Below are 16023 nucleotides of genomic sequence, written 5' to 3' on the forward strand. Positions count from 1 at the left end.
CTATTTTATAACATGGAACCCGTGTAACAAAAATCGATGTACTATTTTATCCAGTGTCACAGGTACGTCACTCGCCGATACCGCTGTAGGTGTCGGCGACGCGCTGGCGGTGTCGACAAAGGCGGCTAGCGGTGCCTACAAAGCGCGCGGCTTTTTTTAAAGGAATAGTAGGCAGGATTACGAATAATGCGTGCGAGTGCGCGCGCAATAGTTGCGCTATCTCTTACGCTTGTCGCTCATGAGTATTGGTTCGGTTTTGACGTCACTTTCGGTTAGATTTGCAAGAGAGCGATGACCGACGAGTACCTTTACGAATCAGCTGATCGGGAGCAGTTTTTAGTGTTTCATTTACATTGCCTTTTTTTGTGAAAACGGCTTAATAATGATTTTGTTTATGAAAATATTATTGAAATACGTAGGAAAAACGATTTTATGACACATAAAATTAAAAAAACGCGAAAAAAACCTGCAATTTTCATGAAAACACCGATGAAAAATTCCAACGCAGTGGGGTCTGGAATCATGTCTAGAACTCAGGTCCCACGGAAAAGTCACGGTGTTCCTTACACCCTGTATAATGATAACGAGAGAATGAAAGACGTACCTCAAAAATAAAATAAAAACACAAAAATGTAGTAAATAATATATTTGAAAAAAATAATAATAAACAGAAATCTATCTGTTTAATAGTACTGAAAACATAGTCACAAAGTTTAAAAGATTTCTGTAAGTCACTTGTTCGTAAAGGGCGCGGTCTTGCATCCTCTCGTGACTGTGAATAAGTTCTTATCGCGTACACAATAAGGATTATAATGCGATACAGTTTTTAAAACAAATGTCAGAGTTTGTAAAACAGTTCAGCAGGGGTAATGAACCAGGTTTTTATTTTTGTTATGTAATTAACTTGATGTTCTTTCTTATGACATAATGGTTTGTTCTTTGAAAAGAATAACAGCCGGAACCAAAACGATGGTCATCAGTTTGCCCACGGCTGATATATTGTCTAGGACGAAACATCCTAGTGACAAAAAAATAACAAAGATTTTCACTTTCATTTCAGTAAATGTTCTTTTATCTCAATTCGATCAAAAGATGTAATTTACAATTTGAAGGTACCTGCTGAACTGTTGACAGAATAATGCGCAATACACAAAAAGAAATGAATACAATGGTATAAAATGTGTGTAATATAAATCATTTGTGTGTTTAACGCCTTGTAACTGATTGCCATTCATCGCCGTCCGGGTCGCGGGCTGCAACAAACATGATTTTATTAATATCAAGAAGAGATCAATTGGAGCTGGAACTGGTGCGTTAAATGGAATTTACTTTTTGTTGTAATTAGCCAGAGCAAGCTTGGACTGCTTTATCGGATTAAATTATTTGATTATTTAAGTAAATATCTTCAGGATGATTCATTATTAAGATATGCAACAGTTTACACACGCGTATTTATCGGGATTACCCGACTAGTTTCGGACCCAACGGGAGTCCTGACTCATGAGCTTATGAGATGACGCCAAAACTAGTAAAACTTATCCCGATAAATATGCTTGAATAAACCGTAGCATCATTTAATACATTATTCGATATTCTGTATATTAGACAGATGACTAATGCTAAAATTTATACATTCGACTGTACCAATATCTAAATGGTCTTTACTCAAAGTGGTAATTCGTTAATAAGATAACTTAAAATTATATCAAGTATAGTAACTTACGTTTGTCCTCCCTGCGCGGCGGCGCGCGGCGCGGCCCGTCGCGGTCCCTGTCGTCGCGGCGCGGACCATCGCGGTCGTCCCTGCGCGGGCCGTCGCGGTCGTCCCGCCGGGGACCATCGCGATCGTCGCGGCGGGGACCGTCACTAAATAATGAAGAGAAGAGTTAATAATATGTTAAGTTGTTTAATTCGGTTTATATTATGTTCTGTGTGATGGCGCGACGAACTGGATGTATACCACAAACAATGTAAGGAAAAAACTATAGACTATAGAGTGGAATAATCTAAGGGAGGCCTTTGCCTTGCAGTTGGACAGTAATGGCTAAATAAAAAAATGTACACGTTGAAAATTTGATATGTCTGCTTATAGATACAAAAAATGTGTATCTTCATAAATATTTCAATGGTTTTATGAACTCAATGCCATGATCTGTATTCGAAAATGAAGGAAAGTCTGTTATAAAGTGCATAGTGATGATATCTTACCGATCATCCCTCCTGGGCGGGAACCGATCGCGCGGGCCGTCACGGTCGCGGGGACCATCGCGGTCGCGGAACCCGTCACGATCGCGGGGACCGTCACGATCACGAGGGCCGTCACGGTCACGGGGTCCGTCGCGGTCGCGGGGGCCTTCACGGAAACGATCGTCTCGGGATGGGGCGTCCTTGGAACGCCAGGCTGACGAGCGCTCCTGTGGAGGAAGGCGTAGTATGTAGGAATTTATATAATAAAAAAACAGTAGCAGTTGTGTTATATTGCTTCATCCATATTATACTGGCTGTGTTAATATAATCCATGAAGTTTATTTTTTTGGTATGTACTTACAGTAGGTGCTGGTGGGGGCTCTGCGGGTCCACGACGCCAGCTGCCGCTCTCGGGGCCACTGGAGCGGCCGCCGTAGCGAGGCCTGTTGAGTAAATTGTATAGATCAGTTTCAGTTACTTAAATATATAAAATAATGGATTTTTTATGGCTGGATGGAAAAAAGATATTATGCAAGCGAAGTTGATTTCCAAGTAGTGAAAAGTTGTAAAATCCAATCGCACACTATTAGGAAAACCCAGGCAAGGAATGAGCGTTTGAATCTCACAAATGGTTCTATATGCACAGTCGTCCTTGGTTTGGTGATCTCTACCACTCGGAATGAAATTCTCGACTATCTACAAACTTCACCAACCTGTCCCTCTCGGGCTCCCTGTTGGCGGACCTCCAGCCACCCTCGTCGCGTGGTCTGTCATCTCTTCTGTCGTCCCTCGGCCCGCGCTCCTCACGAATAGGCCGATCCTCACGGGGACGTTCCTCACGCCTGCTAAGGGAACTTTGGTTAAACCATTAATATACAAGCGTGTATTGTGTTTTATGTAACCTGTGTTGGAAAAAAATGTGAGATAGACGAGTAGAGATAAGAGGGGAATAAGATGAGAGAGGAAAGAATGAAATGAGTTAATAATAAGGCATTGAAATAGGGTGAGAGGTTACCTTTGGGTTAAAATGAATAACAATATTTTCTAAACTCTGTTGCCAATGGAAAACCTAAATAAATACACAAGAATACAATTATTTAAGTATGTACGGGATTCTGAAACCGACGAATAACTTTTTACGCCAGGAAATAGATGATTCTTTTGTCAAATTGACGGATTACTTGTAAGCAATTCCACGGTCCGGCAATATGGATGGATCGGTGTGCCTTAATTGACTGCAATTTTAACATATCCCAAGACTGGTCTAGAACGTAGGTTAAAGTGATATTTTTTTATTTAAAACCTTCTTCCAAAAGTTAGAAGCAGATATAAGTGTGTGCGAGTTCCCCATACCTGTCATCCCTGAGCGGCCTCTCATCCCTGGCGGGCGGACGCTCGTCGCGGGCGGGACGCTCGTCGCGGGGAGGGCGTCTTTCGCCTGAGCGCGGCCTCTCCTCGCGAGGGGGCTCGCGGGTGCCTGCGCGACCGGCTATGGGACACGGAAACATTAATACTAATAGCAAGTATAACTCCAACAAGTTACAAAGGGGGGGGTTATTTGTAAAAAATTGAAGTATTTGATATACGTTTAAAATCAACTCTGTAGATCTTGCTCTTCGATTTTGACAGCGAAAGAACTTGTCAAAAATGAAAAAATCATAAAATTGAAAAGCTACAAATAGTCTCCTTTAATAACTAGACTGCATATGCGACTCTTTCGGCAATCTCTTACACATTTTTTAAACCTGATTAAAATAGTTCACATTGCTTTGGCTTAATGAGGACTTTCAATGGTTTCAACAAGCAACTTTTAATTAACGATCTATTACAGACTATCGTTCTCCGAAATCTCCACTTACCAGTCCTCCAGGTGTCACCAGGTTTCTTCTCCTCCTTAGCCTCGGCGGCTTTAGCCCGCCAGCCATCGTCACGCGCGGGGGTCCTGGCGGCCACACCGTCGCGCCAGCTGGACGAGGTCTGGGTCTTTTGTTCCTCCAGCTTGCGTTGGATTTCAGCTTCCTTAGCGCGAGCCTTGGCTTCGACACGGGCTAACATTTCTTGGTGTTCTCTGTGGGATAGGCAATGGACTTGTTATTTATGTGTTACGATTAAGTAAACGTAGCCTAGACTTTATTTATTTACTACTATATAATAAATATTTACTATTAACATAATTTTTAAACAACTCTCATATTTAGGATATCCGGGGGGTTTTACAAACATTCATGCCACATGCATACACATGTGTGCACACATGACCCTGACTCAGGCAAGTCCTACGCGGGGATCAAACCCACAACACAACTTGGCAATCCGAAGACGCAAGGATTAACCGATCGATACTTAGCGTGAGCGCAGGCTCTCACTACATACTTCAACAGAGTACTACCATACTAGTTATGTATTACTCTATATTATAGAGGTAAGTTCCTACGTACCTCTCTTCCTTCTCCTTTCGCTCGCGGGCGGCAGCGAGCTCTTCCTGGTGCTTCTTCTCGCGTTCCTCCCTTTCCTTTCGTTCTTCTTCCTCTCTGATGCGTCTGGCTTCTTCGGCAGCGCGCTCCTCTGCACGGTGCTTCTCGGCCAGCCACTGAGAGATAATAGTTATGTTAGTTGTGTGTACAGTAATATAGTGAAACATTAAAATACAGTACTTTTTTTCTTAATGAATTCAAAGAAAATGATTAAGATCACATTATTGCTTGGAATATGCAAACAATAATGTGATCGAAATAATTTAATAAAAGAAATCCAAAATCGCCAAATAGTCACTTAAGTAAGCAGGTTTTTAGTTTCTCTGTGAAGAGGATTTTTGTCTAGCTGAATACCGTTTGCGGAATAAAATAGGACGGGCAGTCGCTAGCAGTGTGCGAATACAGTCTATCCAAGACAGGGTCGGTTGGCGCTCATTGGAGTAGGCTAACATTTACAAGTAGGGGTCGTCATAGGTCAATAAGGTAGGTTGACAAGTACAATAAGTAATAGGGTATGTATACCTCCTGCCTCCTGTTCTCGAGGCGCTGCTGGCGGCGCTCGGCGAGGCGCTTCTCCCGCTCGGCCTGCAGCTTGTCCTTGAAGTCGGCGAGGCGCTGCGTGTAGGCGGCGCCGCGCTCGCTGCGCAGCTTCACGGTGAACTGCTCGCGGTGCGCCGCCATGCGCGACAGGCGCTGCGCCGTCGTCACGTCGCGCGCGCGGGCCTCTGACCACACGAATAGGAGTAGATGATAATACAAGATACGAAAAAATATATGTATTTCATTGTCCAGCCATGAAAATAGGCATGCAAATTCAAAATCAAAGGTTTTTATTTCAACGAGGCCATTTCCCAGGCACTTAATTAAAAAAATCAGGGACATTCTAGATAAGTTAGACTAGGATAAAGGTTTTGTGCAGACATTAATAACACAACATGCTCATGTGGGTGCAGGCTGTCGCGTCATGCCGACATCATCATGTCCCTCCGAGGCCTACCACGGCCAGCTAGCGCAGGCTTAGACGTGGGATTTAATTCGGAGGCATTGCAGGTATATAATATCTGGGTTACGTAATTAAGCGAGTTTGAGTTGAGTTACGAAAACAGTACTTGGAAAAAAGTGTTAAATATAAGCAAAAAAAAAAGTTGTTTGAGCTCATAACTGAACACTCACCAATCAGCTGTTGTATGCGCTCCTTCTCCTGTTGCTCCCAGAACGCCTTGTCCTGCACCTGTTTCTCCTCCAAGCTCTTCTGTAGTAAGGGAATCTCCTCCAGACGCTTGGCACGCTCGAAGTAGTCAACCTGCACAATTATAGTCATAAGGAGAATGTTCATTTTTCAGAAACAAAACTAAAAAAAAGGATAATAAATTGCTTTGATTTTACGTTTGATCTTATAATCGATTTAGAAATACCTGAAAGAAATGGTCATTGAAAAATAACAAGATATGTATGTGAATAGAATTCAACAGAAAGTTAATGTTTACATAATCGCAATTTGAATTAGATGATACAGCTAGATTTAAGCTAACCTGATAGTTTACAAATTTATTGTATTCTCTCGAGCCATCTTTACAACTGTAGCTTTTTAGTATAGTCTTTAATATGTTTAAGGTTAATGTACCTTCTTCTCTTGTGATTTGAGTCTGGCCTGCAGCTCACGGCGTTCCTTCATCAACTCCTCAGCTTCACGTTGGGCGATGGCTTCGGCGTCCATCTTCTTGAGTTCCTGTATGAGAACATTGGTTGTTTAGAACATGTAATAAAGTATTTACAATGTCATTTTTTTATGAGATGAGTTGGATCCATAGATTGTTTGATGGTGACTATGTTGACAAATTATCGCATCGGTATCTAGTTTCAAAACTTTAAATAGAAAATAATATACTGTAACTGTTTCTAATCAAGTTTTCTGACAGAAAAATAGAGATCAACTATTTTTCTTTTGTCAAATGCATAATCTAGCAAGTCAGGTACCACAAAACACAGGTGAGTTACTTTAGATAATGATTATAAGGGGATACATTGTTAAGAAGGTAAAAGGGTTTGTGCAGGCATTAATAACACAACATGCTCATGTGGGTGCAGGCTGTCGCGTCATGCCGACATCATCATGTGCCTCCGAGGCCTACCACGGCTAGCTAGGGCAGGCGTAGACGTGGGATATTTTTCGGAGGCTTAAAAAGTATATCATATTTGTATCACAATTTGTTGGGAATCACATGCAAGTTATCCATTCAAATTCAATATTATAAACTGTTACATAATAGAATTTTACTTGTTCAGACTTATGGCAGAACATTGAGGTGTTGCGTGTTACACTTTTCATAAGGTAGGAACAAATGGGACACACTTAGAACAGCCTAATCTACTGTCATTATTAGATTGAGTGGATATGGGTCATACACGCTCAAAATGAAAGCACACACACACAAACATGGACACAGGTTACTTGGTGGTGAACACATTTAAGACTCAAGATTTGTTTATTGTGCATTGAATGACATTGCAAGGAAGTGTAGATGTCTTCTAGAACATTCGCAAGCTTCTTTTAAATATCTCAGATGACGTGGTGGGAGTAGTGTGTATATGACCCTACCTCCTCGTTGATGTTGGAGAGCATCTTCTGTCCGTGCGCGGTCTGGCTGATGTGCGCGACCCTCTCCCTGAGATGGCGCTCGCGCATGGCGGCCAGCTCGTTCTCGTGGCGCTTGCGCTCGCGCTCCTCACGCTCGGCCTCGAGACGGCGGGCCTCGGCTGCTGCTGCCGCGCGGGATACTTCTTCTTGACGGCTGTTGATGGAAAAATTAAATTAGTATGTTTACCAAATTTTCGATTTCAAGTTCTCGATATTTTTCAACAAACTTCGCAGTTTGTTCTTTCAGAACTTCGGCCGAATGAGTCGATTTTGTTGATTATTTTTTCATTTAATGTGAAATTGCTGACATTTGGTCCTACAAATCATTACATCAAGTTTGCTTCAGTAGTCCCTTTTTGAAGTGTTAATGTTAAAATAAAATAGTACAATGTTTTGTCATAATATTCAATATTACCAATCCAGCTTTTTATCAAATTCTACAAATACTTTTGCGGATTGGTTTAACTATCATGCGTTTAAATAAACCTTTGGAAAAACCTCGTAGAATTACTACCAAGCTGGCGCATCAAGCTTAAAATATCAGCCTGATACAGTAGCCTTTACCACACAACATCAGTTTTAATAAGTTTGTTGCAATTTTCAATGATAATGCACTAGACAGGCTGGTTATGCAGTGAGTACAGTAGTGTGTCGTACCGCAGCTCCTCCTCCTCGCGCACGGAGTTGAGGCGCTCGATGTACTCCTTGCGCTCCTCGATGATCTTGTGCCGCTGCAGCACGCGGTGGTGCTCGGCGTGCTTGTGCTCGTGGTAGTGCTGCACCATGTGCTGGCGCGCGCGCTCGCGGGACGCCGCGCGCCGCGCCGGGAACAGCGTGGCCGCCGCGCGCGACAGCACCTCCGCCGCGCGGACCAGCTGCTCGCGGACCTAGCGGGGACACACTCATACTGTAGCTTTGCTTTTTGGAAGGTTCAATTTAATGCCACTATTTCTTTGGTATCGTAAGTTTGCGACGGAAATATAGCTTACATAATCGTACAGATAGAGTTACAGAATATCAGCAATCATCATCATCAGCCTAGCCTTTTCCAACTATATATGCAGCTAAATGTCAGAGTTTAACAAGGAGCCTGGGCAACACAATATCACTTGGTTAAACTGACTAGTTTTGTAGCTCCTAATTACTCATAATGATGTATCAGTAGCAACACACAACAAAGGTTGTGTGGTTGACACAACCTTTAGGGTAATTTTGTCGACAATACAACAATGTTTTTTGATATATGTATTCTTGGTAATAATGAAACGTTGTAATACCTGTTCAGCAGGAGTGGGTTGGAGAATAGCCCCACCACAGGCTTCATCGGCTGTCGAGCACCATTCGCCACCGCCAGCTTCCACACCAAAGTGCACACATCTAAAATGATTACGAACAAATTAAACTTGGTCCATATGCAATAAGTTTATAACTGAATCAGGACTAAAAAAAAATTGTGAAAACAGGATACATTCTTGTTAGATTAGGCAAGGGTAAGGTAAAAGGGTTTGTGCAGGCATCAATAACACAACATGCTCATGTGGGTGCAGGCTGTCGCGTCATACCGACATCTTCATGTCCCTCCGAGGCCTACCACGGCTAGCTACGACAGGCGTAGACGTGGGATTTAATTCGGAGGCAATATCTGACCTTAGTTTCACTCCAATACTAATAGAGTATTATTTTTATCAGTTCAGCAGGTAAATCGTCACACATCATGCCATTTTGTTCGTAAAGGCTGGCTTTAGCATCTCTTAAAGCAGTACCATTGAAATTGTGATGGAAAGAGCGCTCTACATTATATAATGCTCGGTCACACATCCACAACAACAATAATAATTTTAAAATATGGTGTTAAAACCTCTGTTCTTATTAATAACTCACTTGTTAGCATGATCAACTCTGATCTGCATATCGTTGTGCCTGACGCAGTCGACCAGGAGTCTCTCCAGGTGGAACAGGTCATCGGAGTTGGCCAGCTCCAGCAGGCGGGAGAACTGGATACAGGCGTAACACTGCGCTACCTGACGGATGAGACGGACCAGGGCTACGTCGCTCAGGGCCACCGTGTATTGTGCGAGCGGCGAGTCTGGGGATGGATATAGTGTGAATTGTAATCTATCATTTGTGGTTCTAGGTATTTTATTCTTAATTTAGGTTCAGTTTGTAGTGTTTAATATTTTTATTATTTCAGCATATTCAGTTAGATGCAGGTAAAAACAGCAAAGCAATTTTTTTTTATTATAATTATGAAAATATAAATACAAGATGCAAAAAAAGGGATATGTATTGTTGAAAACATTTGAAGACACATTAGCAAAATGTTTAGTATGGAATACATTGTTGTTAGGGTAAAAGGGTTTGTGCAGGCATTAATAACACAACATGCTCATGTGGGTGCAGGCTGTCGCGTCATGCCGACATCATCATGTGCCTCCGAGGCCTACCACGGCTAGCTAGCGCAGGCGTAGACGTGGGATTTAATTCGGAGGCATGCACTTCAAATAATATCTAGCAGTTTCTTTTAAGGCTGGTCAACATAATAAACTAATAGCACTCATAATAATAATAATAGCACTCACACTAATAATATGGTGAATTATTCATGCCAAATGCTAGGAAAAGCTGTAACAGTTTGTGTAAGTACGCGAATCTTTTGCTATAAAAAATAAATAAAAATCTTGCTATTAACTAATACACGAACATTGAGGCGATGCAAAGTAATCCACAATAAATATTAATATTTATACGACTCAACATTGACAAAGCTACGTGCATCAACGGTTGGTCTCAATATTTTCAATATTATATCAAATTAGTAGTTAATTCAAATTCAAAACACACAGTAATATACATTAGTCAATTAGCACTCCGAATCCAATTCAATTTACAGTTCAGTTTCAACAGCTTTGGTTGAACAGCCTTTCAGAAAGTGGTTATTAATATAATCTAGTAACTTACTGGGCTCCTCCTCCAGAGACTTGACGACGCTCTTGACGTTGTTGCAGAGTGTCAGGGGGTCAAATTCGACCTCCAGCCAAGAGTACAGCTGCTGCAGTTGTGGCGTAGCCAGGGCCACCACGTTAAGACGGACCACGTCTGTAAAAAGAGAATCATTTTAATTGAGGATACGACTGTAGACGTTGCAAACTTGATGTTATTTTTCAATCGAGTTTAAAAAGGAGAAGGTTCTCAAATTGTTTGTTTTGTTTTAATATTTTTGTTACCTTAAGAGGTTACGTGCAATAGAAGTCATTAAAGTTTATAGTGTTTTTTATTATATTTACTTATCCTTCAGACATCCAACAATAAGCAACGCGTACTACTGTCTGTTCCACGACACCTATATTGTAGAGCTATATTTTAAACTAAATTTTGCCTGTCAGAATTGTTCAAATCAGACGAGTTGTTTCTGACTAGCGCATTCAAAGAAAGAAAACAGCTTTACAATATCAAGTATAGATAAAAGGCCTTGCAATAGTCACATTTGGCGGTTGGCTACCCGCGTCTTTTGAACGCGATCTTACTTCCACAACCTGAGTCATTATTCCTTTATCTCTTCAGCCTTACGAAACTAAGTACAGTAGGAGGGTTCACAATTGTCACCATTGGCGGTTGGCTACGCGTGTCTTCTGAACACGTTCTTACTTTCACAACCTGAAACATCTCTCTTATTCTGTTTACAACATCTAAAGTACCTTTCAACAAGCTAGCCCTGGTCGGCGGCTGTGCTAGACCGAGCAATACAGCCAGCCTCTGCGCCTTCTCGACGGGGCTCTTGTCAGTTTCGACGAAGCGGTCGAACTCCGGGTGGAGGGACGGCAGAGGGACCGAGAGCACGGCGACCAGGACACGGCATGCCATCCTGTAGTTAAACAGTGGTATATTAATTGTGTTTGTGTTTATAAGTTGCAGGGCTTGAACATGTTATATTTATAGGAGTGAGGAATGGTTTAAATGTATTGTGCGCTGTGTGTTTGTGGGGGTAATACTACTTTACTATACTTGCATGAAAATTACTAGATGCAAAAACGTATATTGTTGAATAAACTCGAAAACAAATTAGCAAAATGATTAATATGGGATACATTGTTATTAGGGTAAAAGGGTTTGTGCAGACATTAATAACACAACATGCTCATGTGGGTGCAGGCTGTCGCGTCATGCCGACATCATCATGTGCCTCCGAGGCCTACCACGGCTAGCTAGCGCAGGCGTAGACGTGGGATTTAATTCGGAGGCAAATAAAGCAAGTAATCAAAATTAGTCTTAATTTGCAAACAAATAGTTGCAAGTGATAAGTTTAAACAAGCAGTCTTAACTCGAAGAATGAACTAAATTTAAAGGCCTTTACTGGCAGTTAGCTGAAGTAGTTGCACACAATATAATTTTATGTTATATTACAAAAACGATCAGGACAAAATTGCAAATTACAACAAGAAACTCAAACTCCAGTGATTAGTTGCAGGAGGTACAGAATTAAAAAAAAAAGGTAGTAGGCGCTCCGAAACGCGAAAACAAACGGACATAGTATCAAGTTAGTTCAAAACCACTTACTTCTGCAATTCCTCTTGAGTAATATTCTTCTTCATCTCTCTGGAGAGTTGGAAGAGCTTCAGAAGGGCGGCAGCGTGGAACAGACAGTGTCCGGCCTTCCAGAAGACGAGAGCCAGCTTTCCATAGTAGTTGGCCATGGTCTTAGCGACTGGTGTCTTCTTAGACATGTTCATCAGGTTGTGGATGTCTTCAATAGCTTTGTAGGCTTCCTGTTTATGACAGTAGATAGATTGTTGTACAGGTTTTTGTAAATTGATATAAATTTAATAGTTTTTTGCTTCCTTAAGGGCCTAGCCGAAGTTAGCAGGTATGACATTTTCAAATCTAATTATATTTATTAATTATAGTAATTTGAATACAATATAATAAATTTATCCCTCTACAATTATGGTGTCATTTTTTCTACAGTAGGCTCATTTCAATGTTCTGATGAATATAACTTAAATAAGTATAGTTACGACTTTTTGGTAAGGTCTAATTCACAAACCTGCCACAATTCCATCTGGATAGCACTGTCCAGCTGGAACAGTCTGGTTTCCAGGTTGAGTTGTTGTGTTTCTGGCTTGCTGATGCTGACATTTCCAGTTTGCACCTGATACAATACAAAATGAATATTAACATACTGCTCTTAGGACTCAAATTACTTTAACAAACATAGTTACACTTACGGTGGGCTTGCAAATATCTTCAAGATGCTTCCTCAACTTGTCACATAGCTTCCTGAATTCCGTTTTACGGGAGTACTTCAGACAGAACTGGAATGCCATGCGCGCGATGTCGTGGTACAGGGTCTCGACGTGAGCATTGGTACGGAGGAGCTCAAGGCACTGGCAGTATGACTCCCAGAGGAATTTCACCTGGAGAATAAATATTATGACAAGGTTTAATGTTTTTTTTTTTTTGTTATGGAACTTGTAGTAGTGTTTTAACAGAATAAATTTATGTGTTAAAAGGGTTTTTTATAACTTTGTTACTTTGATAAGCGAAAGTTTATTTACAAACAGTAACAACTTAACTTTTTGTTTTTATATATATTTAAAAATGTAATTTATATGGTTATATTTTAATAAAGAGAGCTATAATAAACCAAAAGAACTATTTATAGATTACTTGGAATGGTTGAACTAAGATAAACTGTTATTTTGTTAATTTATCTTCTTTTATAATTATCCTTACCCATGGTGTAAGTATAGTCCTGTCAGACCGATCTTGAGCATCCTCTCCAGACACAGCACTAAGCAAGATGCTCTCTGGAGTAGCAAGATTATCCAGGTCATCTGTCTCGATCACGGCCTGGGTGGACTGCGCACGCGCCGCCTCCGTTCTCTCTTCTGCCATGCGGAGATAACCCCTGAGGTGTAAAAAGAATTATTAATATTAGTAATTTAAGATTATGATAAGTATTTCTGGCTTCTTTGGATTATTAATAATAAGTTTCTAGTTTCGAGAAACATTAAATAAGCTTGAAATTTAATTAAGAGCATATAAACTTGTGAAACTACATTTCACACCATTATTGCAAAATGTGACTCCAGAAAATCATTGTTAAAACAGCCACAAAATCACTTCAGCAAACCAGTTTACCATTTTACTAATGATAAACCATGAATAATGTAACAGTTTTCCACAAATAAACAAAACAATTTAGTTTGATGTAATTTAATCATGCAATAAGACATACTACAGACTTAAAATAACTGAGTTTTACACACCTACACTTAATCAAACTGCAATATACAATTAGCCAAGATGCAGATAGGTTTAATTCCTAGTGCTACACACAGACTACCAGATCTTTTAATCTGTCCATTTTCAAATCATAATCTACAAAAATATAAGAAGAACTCACCTTATAACTTGTTCCAAGGACCCAACATTGACGGACTGGAACATATTTCTGTATTGAAACAGGCCTTCCTTGGCTATGTGAGACTTGCGCAAGTCCACGCAAAGCTCTAAGTACTTGAACATGATCGGTTCGAGGACCGACTCGGACCAGTTGTACGCCCATTTCTTGTTGCGGAACACTTCTTGCAGAGTATCTAGAGCTCTCGCTGGCTTGTCCAAGTCCATAAACTCTGTTGAAAAGGAATTTGTTTGTTATGATCAGTTAAGTTTGAGTGAAACTTTAGAACATGCATCAACTCCTACTAGGTAAGGCTTTAAATTCAGGTAATCATTGTGATATATTATATCAACAGACATGATATCAAAGTTAGATGCCTGTAGATTTAATACCATTTCATTTTAAATGAAGTAGAAATAAAGATCAATATGTTAAACAATTTTACTACTATTTTACATCATTCATATTTATTTTTCACTGAGATAATATGATGGTTAATCCTCAATTAATATGTTATTTATCTTATAGCAAAATTGGAAGAGTTTAACATCAATTTATACTTTCTGAACATCATTGTGGCCATACACTTGATGTTATAGGACAGTTTGTAGGAAAACAAAAAGCTCAAAGGGTCTATTCCATATTTTTATTTTCACGGTTTATTTACTTTAGAAATATTGTCATTTTGTTGCAACAATAACAATAACTAAAGCGTTAGAACACTCAAAACAAAATAGAATAATATTTTACGCGAAAAAGAGGTATAATCCTGATAACATAATAGTCTTCAGAGATTACAAGTAGTAAAAACAAAATAGTCAGAAAATACTCAGTAATTAACACGAAAACATAATGTGAGACATGTTCCATGCAGACAATATGTTTATTGTCTATAATGTCTATAATATATGTATAAAAGAGTGTAATATATATTATGAACAGGTTATCTTGACAACTCACTATTCAGGTTATTACGCAAAAGTTCTAAGGCTAATAATCTGGATTAGCACTTTGGTTATGTTTCGAAGACAATAATCTAGACATAAATATAAACCCAAGGAATGTGTAAAGGGGAAATTAGGTGTAAGAATCGTGTTTCAAGTAGAAACATGTTGTATATTTTACAGACAGACCGATTATCATAAGGTCATTCTCACATGCAACGTGGTATCATCGAATTTAGTACTAACCATTGGCCCGTTTGAGGGCATTCTCCGGTCTCTGACCGTATCGCGCCATGTTGTGCACTGCACTTTTCACTTCATCAACACAAATTTAGCGACAAATACGTGGTGAAGAATTATTTTCTTGAAATAATTCTTGGTCCACCGGCCTGTCAGAGACAGGAGAAATCAAAATGGCTGATCGTCTTTTTTAATTCGTGAACAGCGTGTAGGTTTTAATGTCAAACTGGGAATCTTGGCATTTGAGCAAAATATAATATAATAATCTTCTAATATATAAAATTCCCGTGTCACGATGTTAGTTACCGTACTCCTCCGAAACGGTTCGACCGATTTTTATGAAATTTTGTATACATGTTGGGTAGGTCTGAGAATAGAACAACATCTATTTTTCATACCCCTAAGTGATAAGGGTTGCTCACACTAAAAAAATATATTTTATTTTTTAAACGAAATTGTTTGTTTTTATTTTTTTTATAATGTGGCATTAAAAATACATACAACTAGAAAAAAAATCGGCGAAACAACGTTTGCTGGGTCAGCTAGTCTAATATATAAAATTCCCGTGTTACGATGTTAGTTACCGTACTCCTCCGAAACGGTTCGACCGATTCTTATGAAATTTTGTATACATATTGAGTAGGACTGAGAATAAAACAACATCTATTTTTCATACCCCTAAGTGACAAGGGTTGCCCACACTAAAATTTATTTTTTTATTTTTTGTACGAAATTTTTTGTTTTTACTTTTTTTATAATGAAGCATTAAAAATACATATATACAAGTAGAAAAAAAAAATATTCGGCAAAACAGCGTTTGCTGGGTCAGCTAGTAATAATATAATATTGGACAACATTCACACAACGCCATCTAGTCTCAAATTAAGCAGAGCTTGTGTTACGAGTACTAGACAACTGATAAACATACTTATATAGTTCTAAATACATACATGTTATAGATAAATTACACCCAGACACAGAACAAATGATCGTGCTCATCACACAAACATTTGTCCTGGGTGGGAATCGAACCCACGACCTCCGGTATAGCAGTCAGGGTCACTAGCCACTAGACCAACAGGCCAGCCCAGTTACCTATTTTACCTATTTAAGTTACATTTTTACAAACAAAGAAAAATA

The 16023-nt window shown here is 39.7% G+C and overlaps 1 protein-coding gene across 3 annotated transcripts; it reads right to left on the minus strand.

Moving 5' to 3' along the window:
* Positions 1 to 631: 631 nt before the first annotated feature.
* On the minus strand, positions 632 to 15064 carry LOC113502878 (eukaryotic translation initiation factor 3 subunit A). 3 transcript variants are annotated; one of them, XM_026884617.1, is made up of 23 exons: positions 14890 to 15064; positions 13703 to 13931; positions 13030 to 13204; positions 12522 to 12710; positions 12341 to 12445; positions 11854 to 12062; positions 10995 to 11161; positions 10258 to 10395; positions 9181 to 9385; positions 8577 to 8676; positions 7957 to 8186; positions 7261 to 7453; positions 6286 to 6390; positions 5835 to 5964; positions 5184 to 5386; positions 4626 to 4777; positions 4047 to 4255; positions 3541 to 3676; positions 2901 to 3029; positions 2549 to 2630; positions 2209 to 2414; positions 1724 to 1866; positions 632 to 1253 (listed from the first exon to the last, which is right to left on the minus strand). In XM_026884617.1, exons 1-23 carry the CDS (start codon positions 14936 to 14938, stop codon positions 1207 to 1209), a joined length of 3531 nt encoding a protein of 1176 aa, XP_026740418.1. In that variant the 5' UTR covers positions 14939 to 15064; the 3' UTR covers positions 632 to 1206. The 3 variants fall into 3 exon arrangements, with proteins under 3 accessions (XP_026740418.1, XP_026740416.1, XP_026740415.1); XM_026884615.1 differs by having other exon boundaries at positions 2901 to 3032; XM_026884614.1 differs by having other exon boundaries at positions 2901 to 3041.
* Between the last annotated feature and the right edge of the window lie 959 nt (positions 15065 to 16023).

The sequence above is a fragment of the Trichoplusia ni genome, chromosome 18 (assembly GCF_003590095.1).
Source record: "Trichoplusia ni isolate ovarian cell line Hi5 chromosome 18, tn1, whole genome shotgun sequence".
NCBI classification, from domain to species: Eukaryota; Metazoa; Arthropoda; class Insecta; order Lepidoptera; family Noctuidae; genus Trichoplusia; species Trichoplusia ni.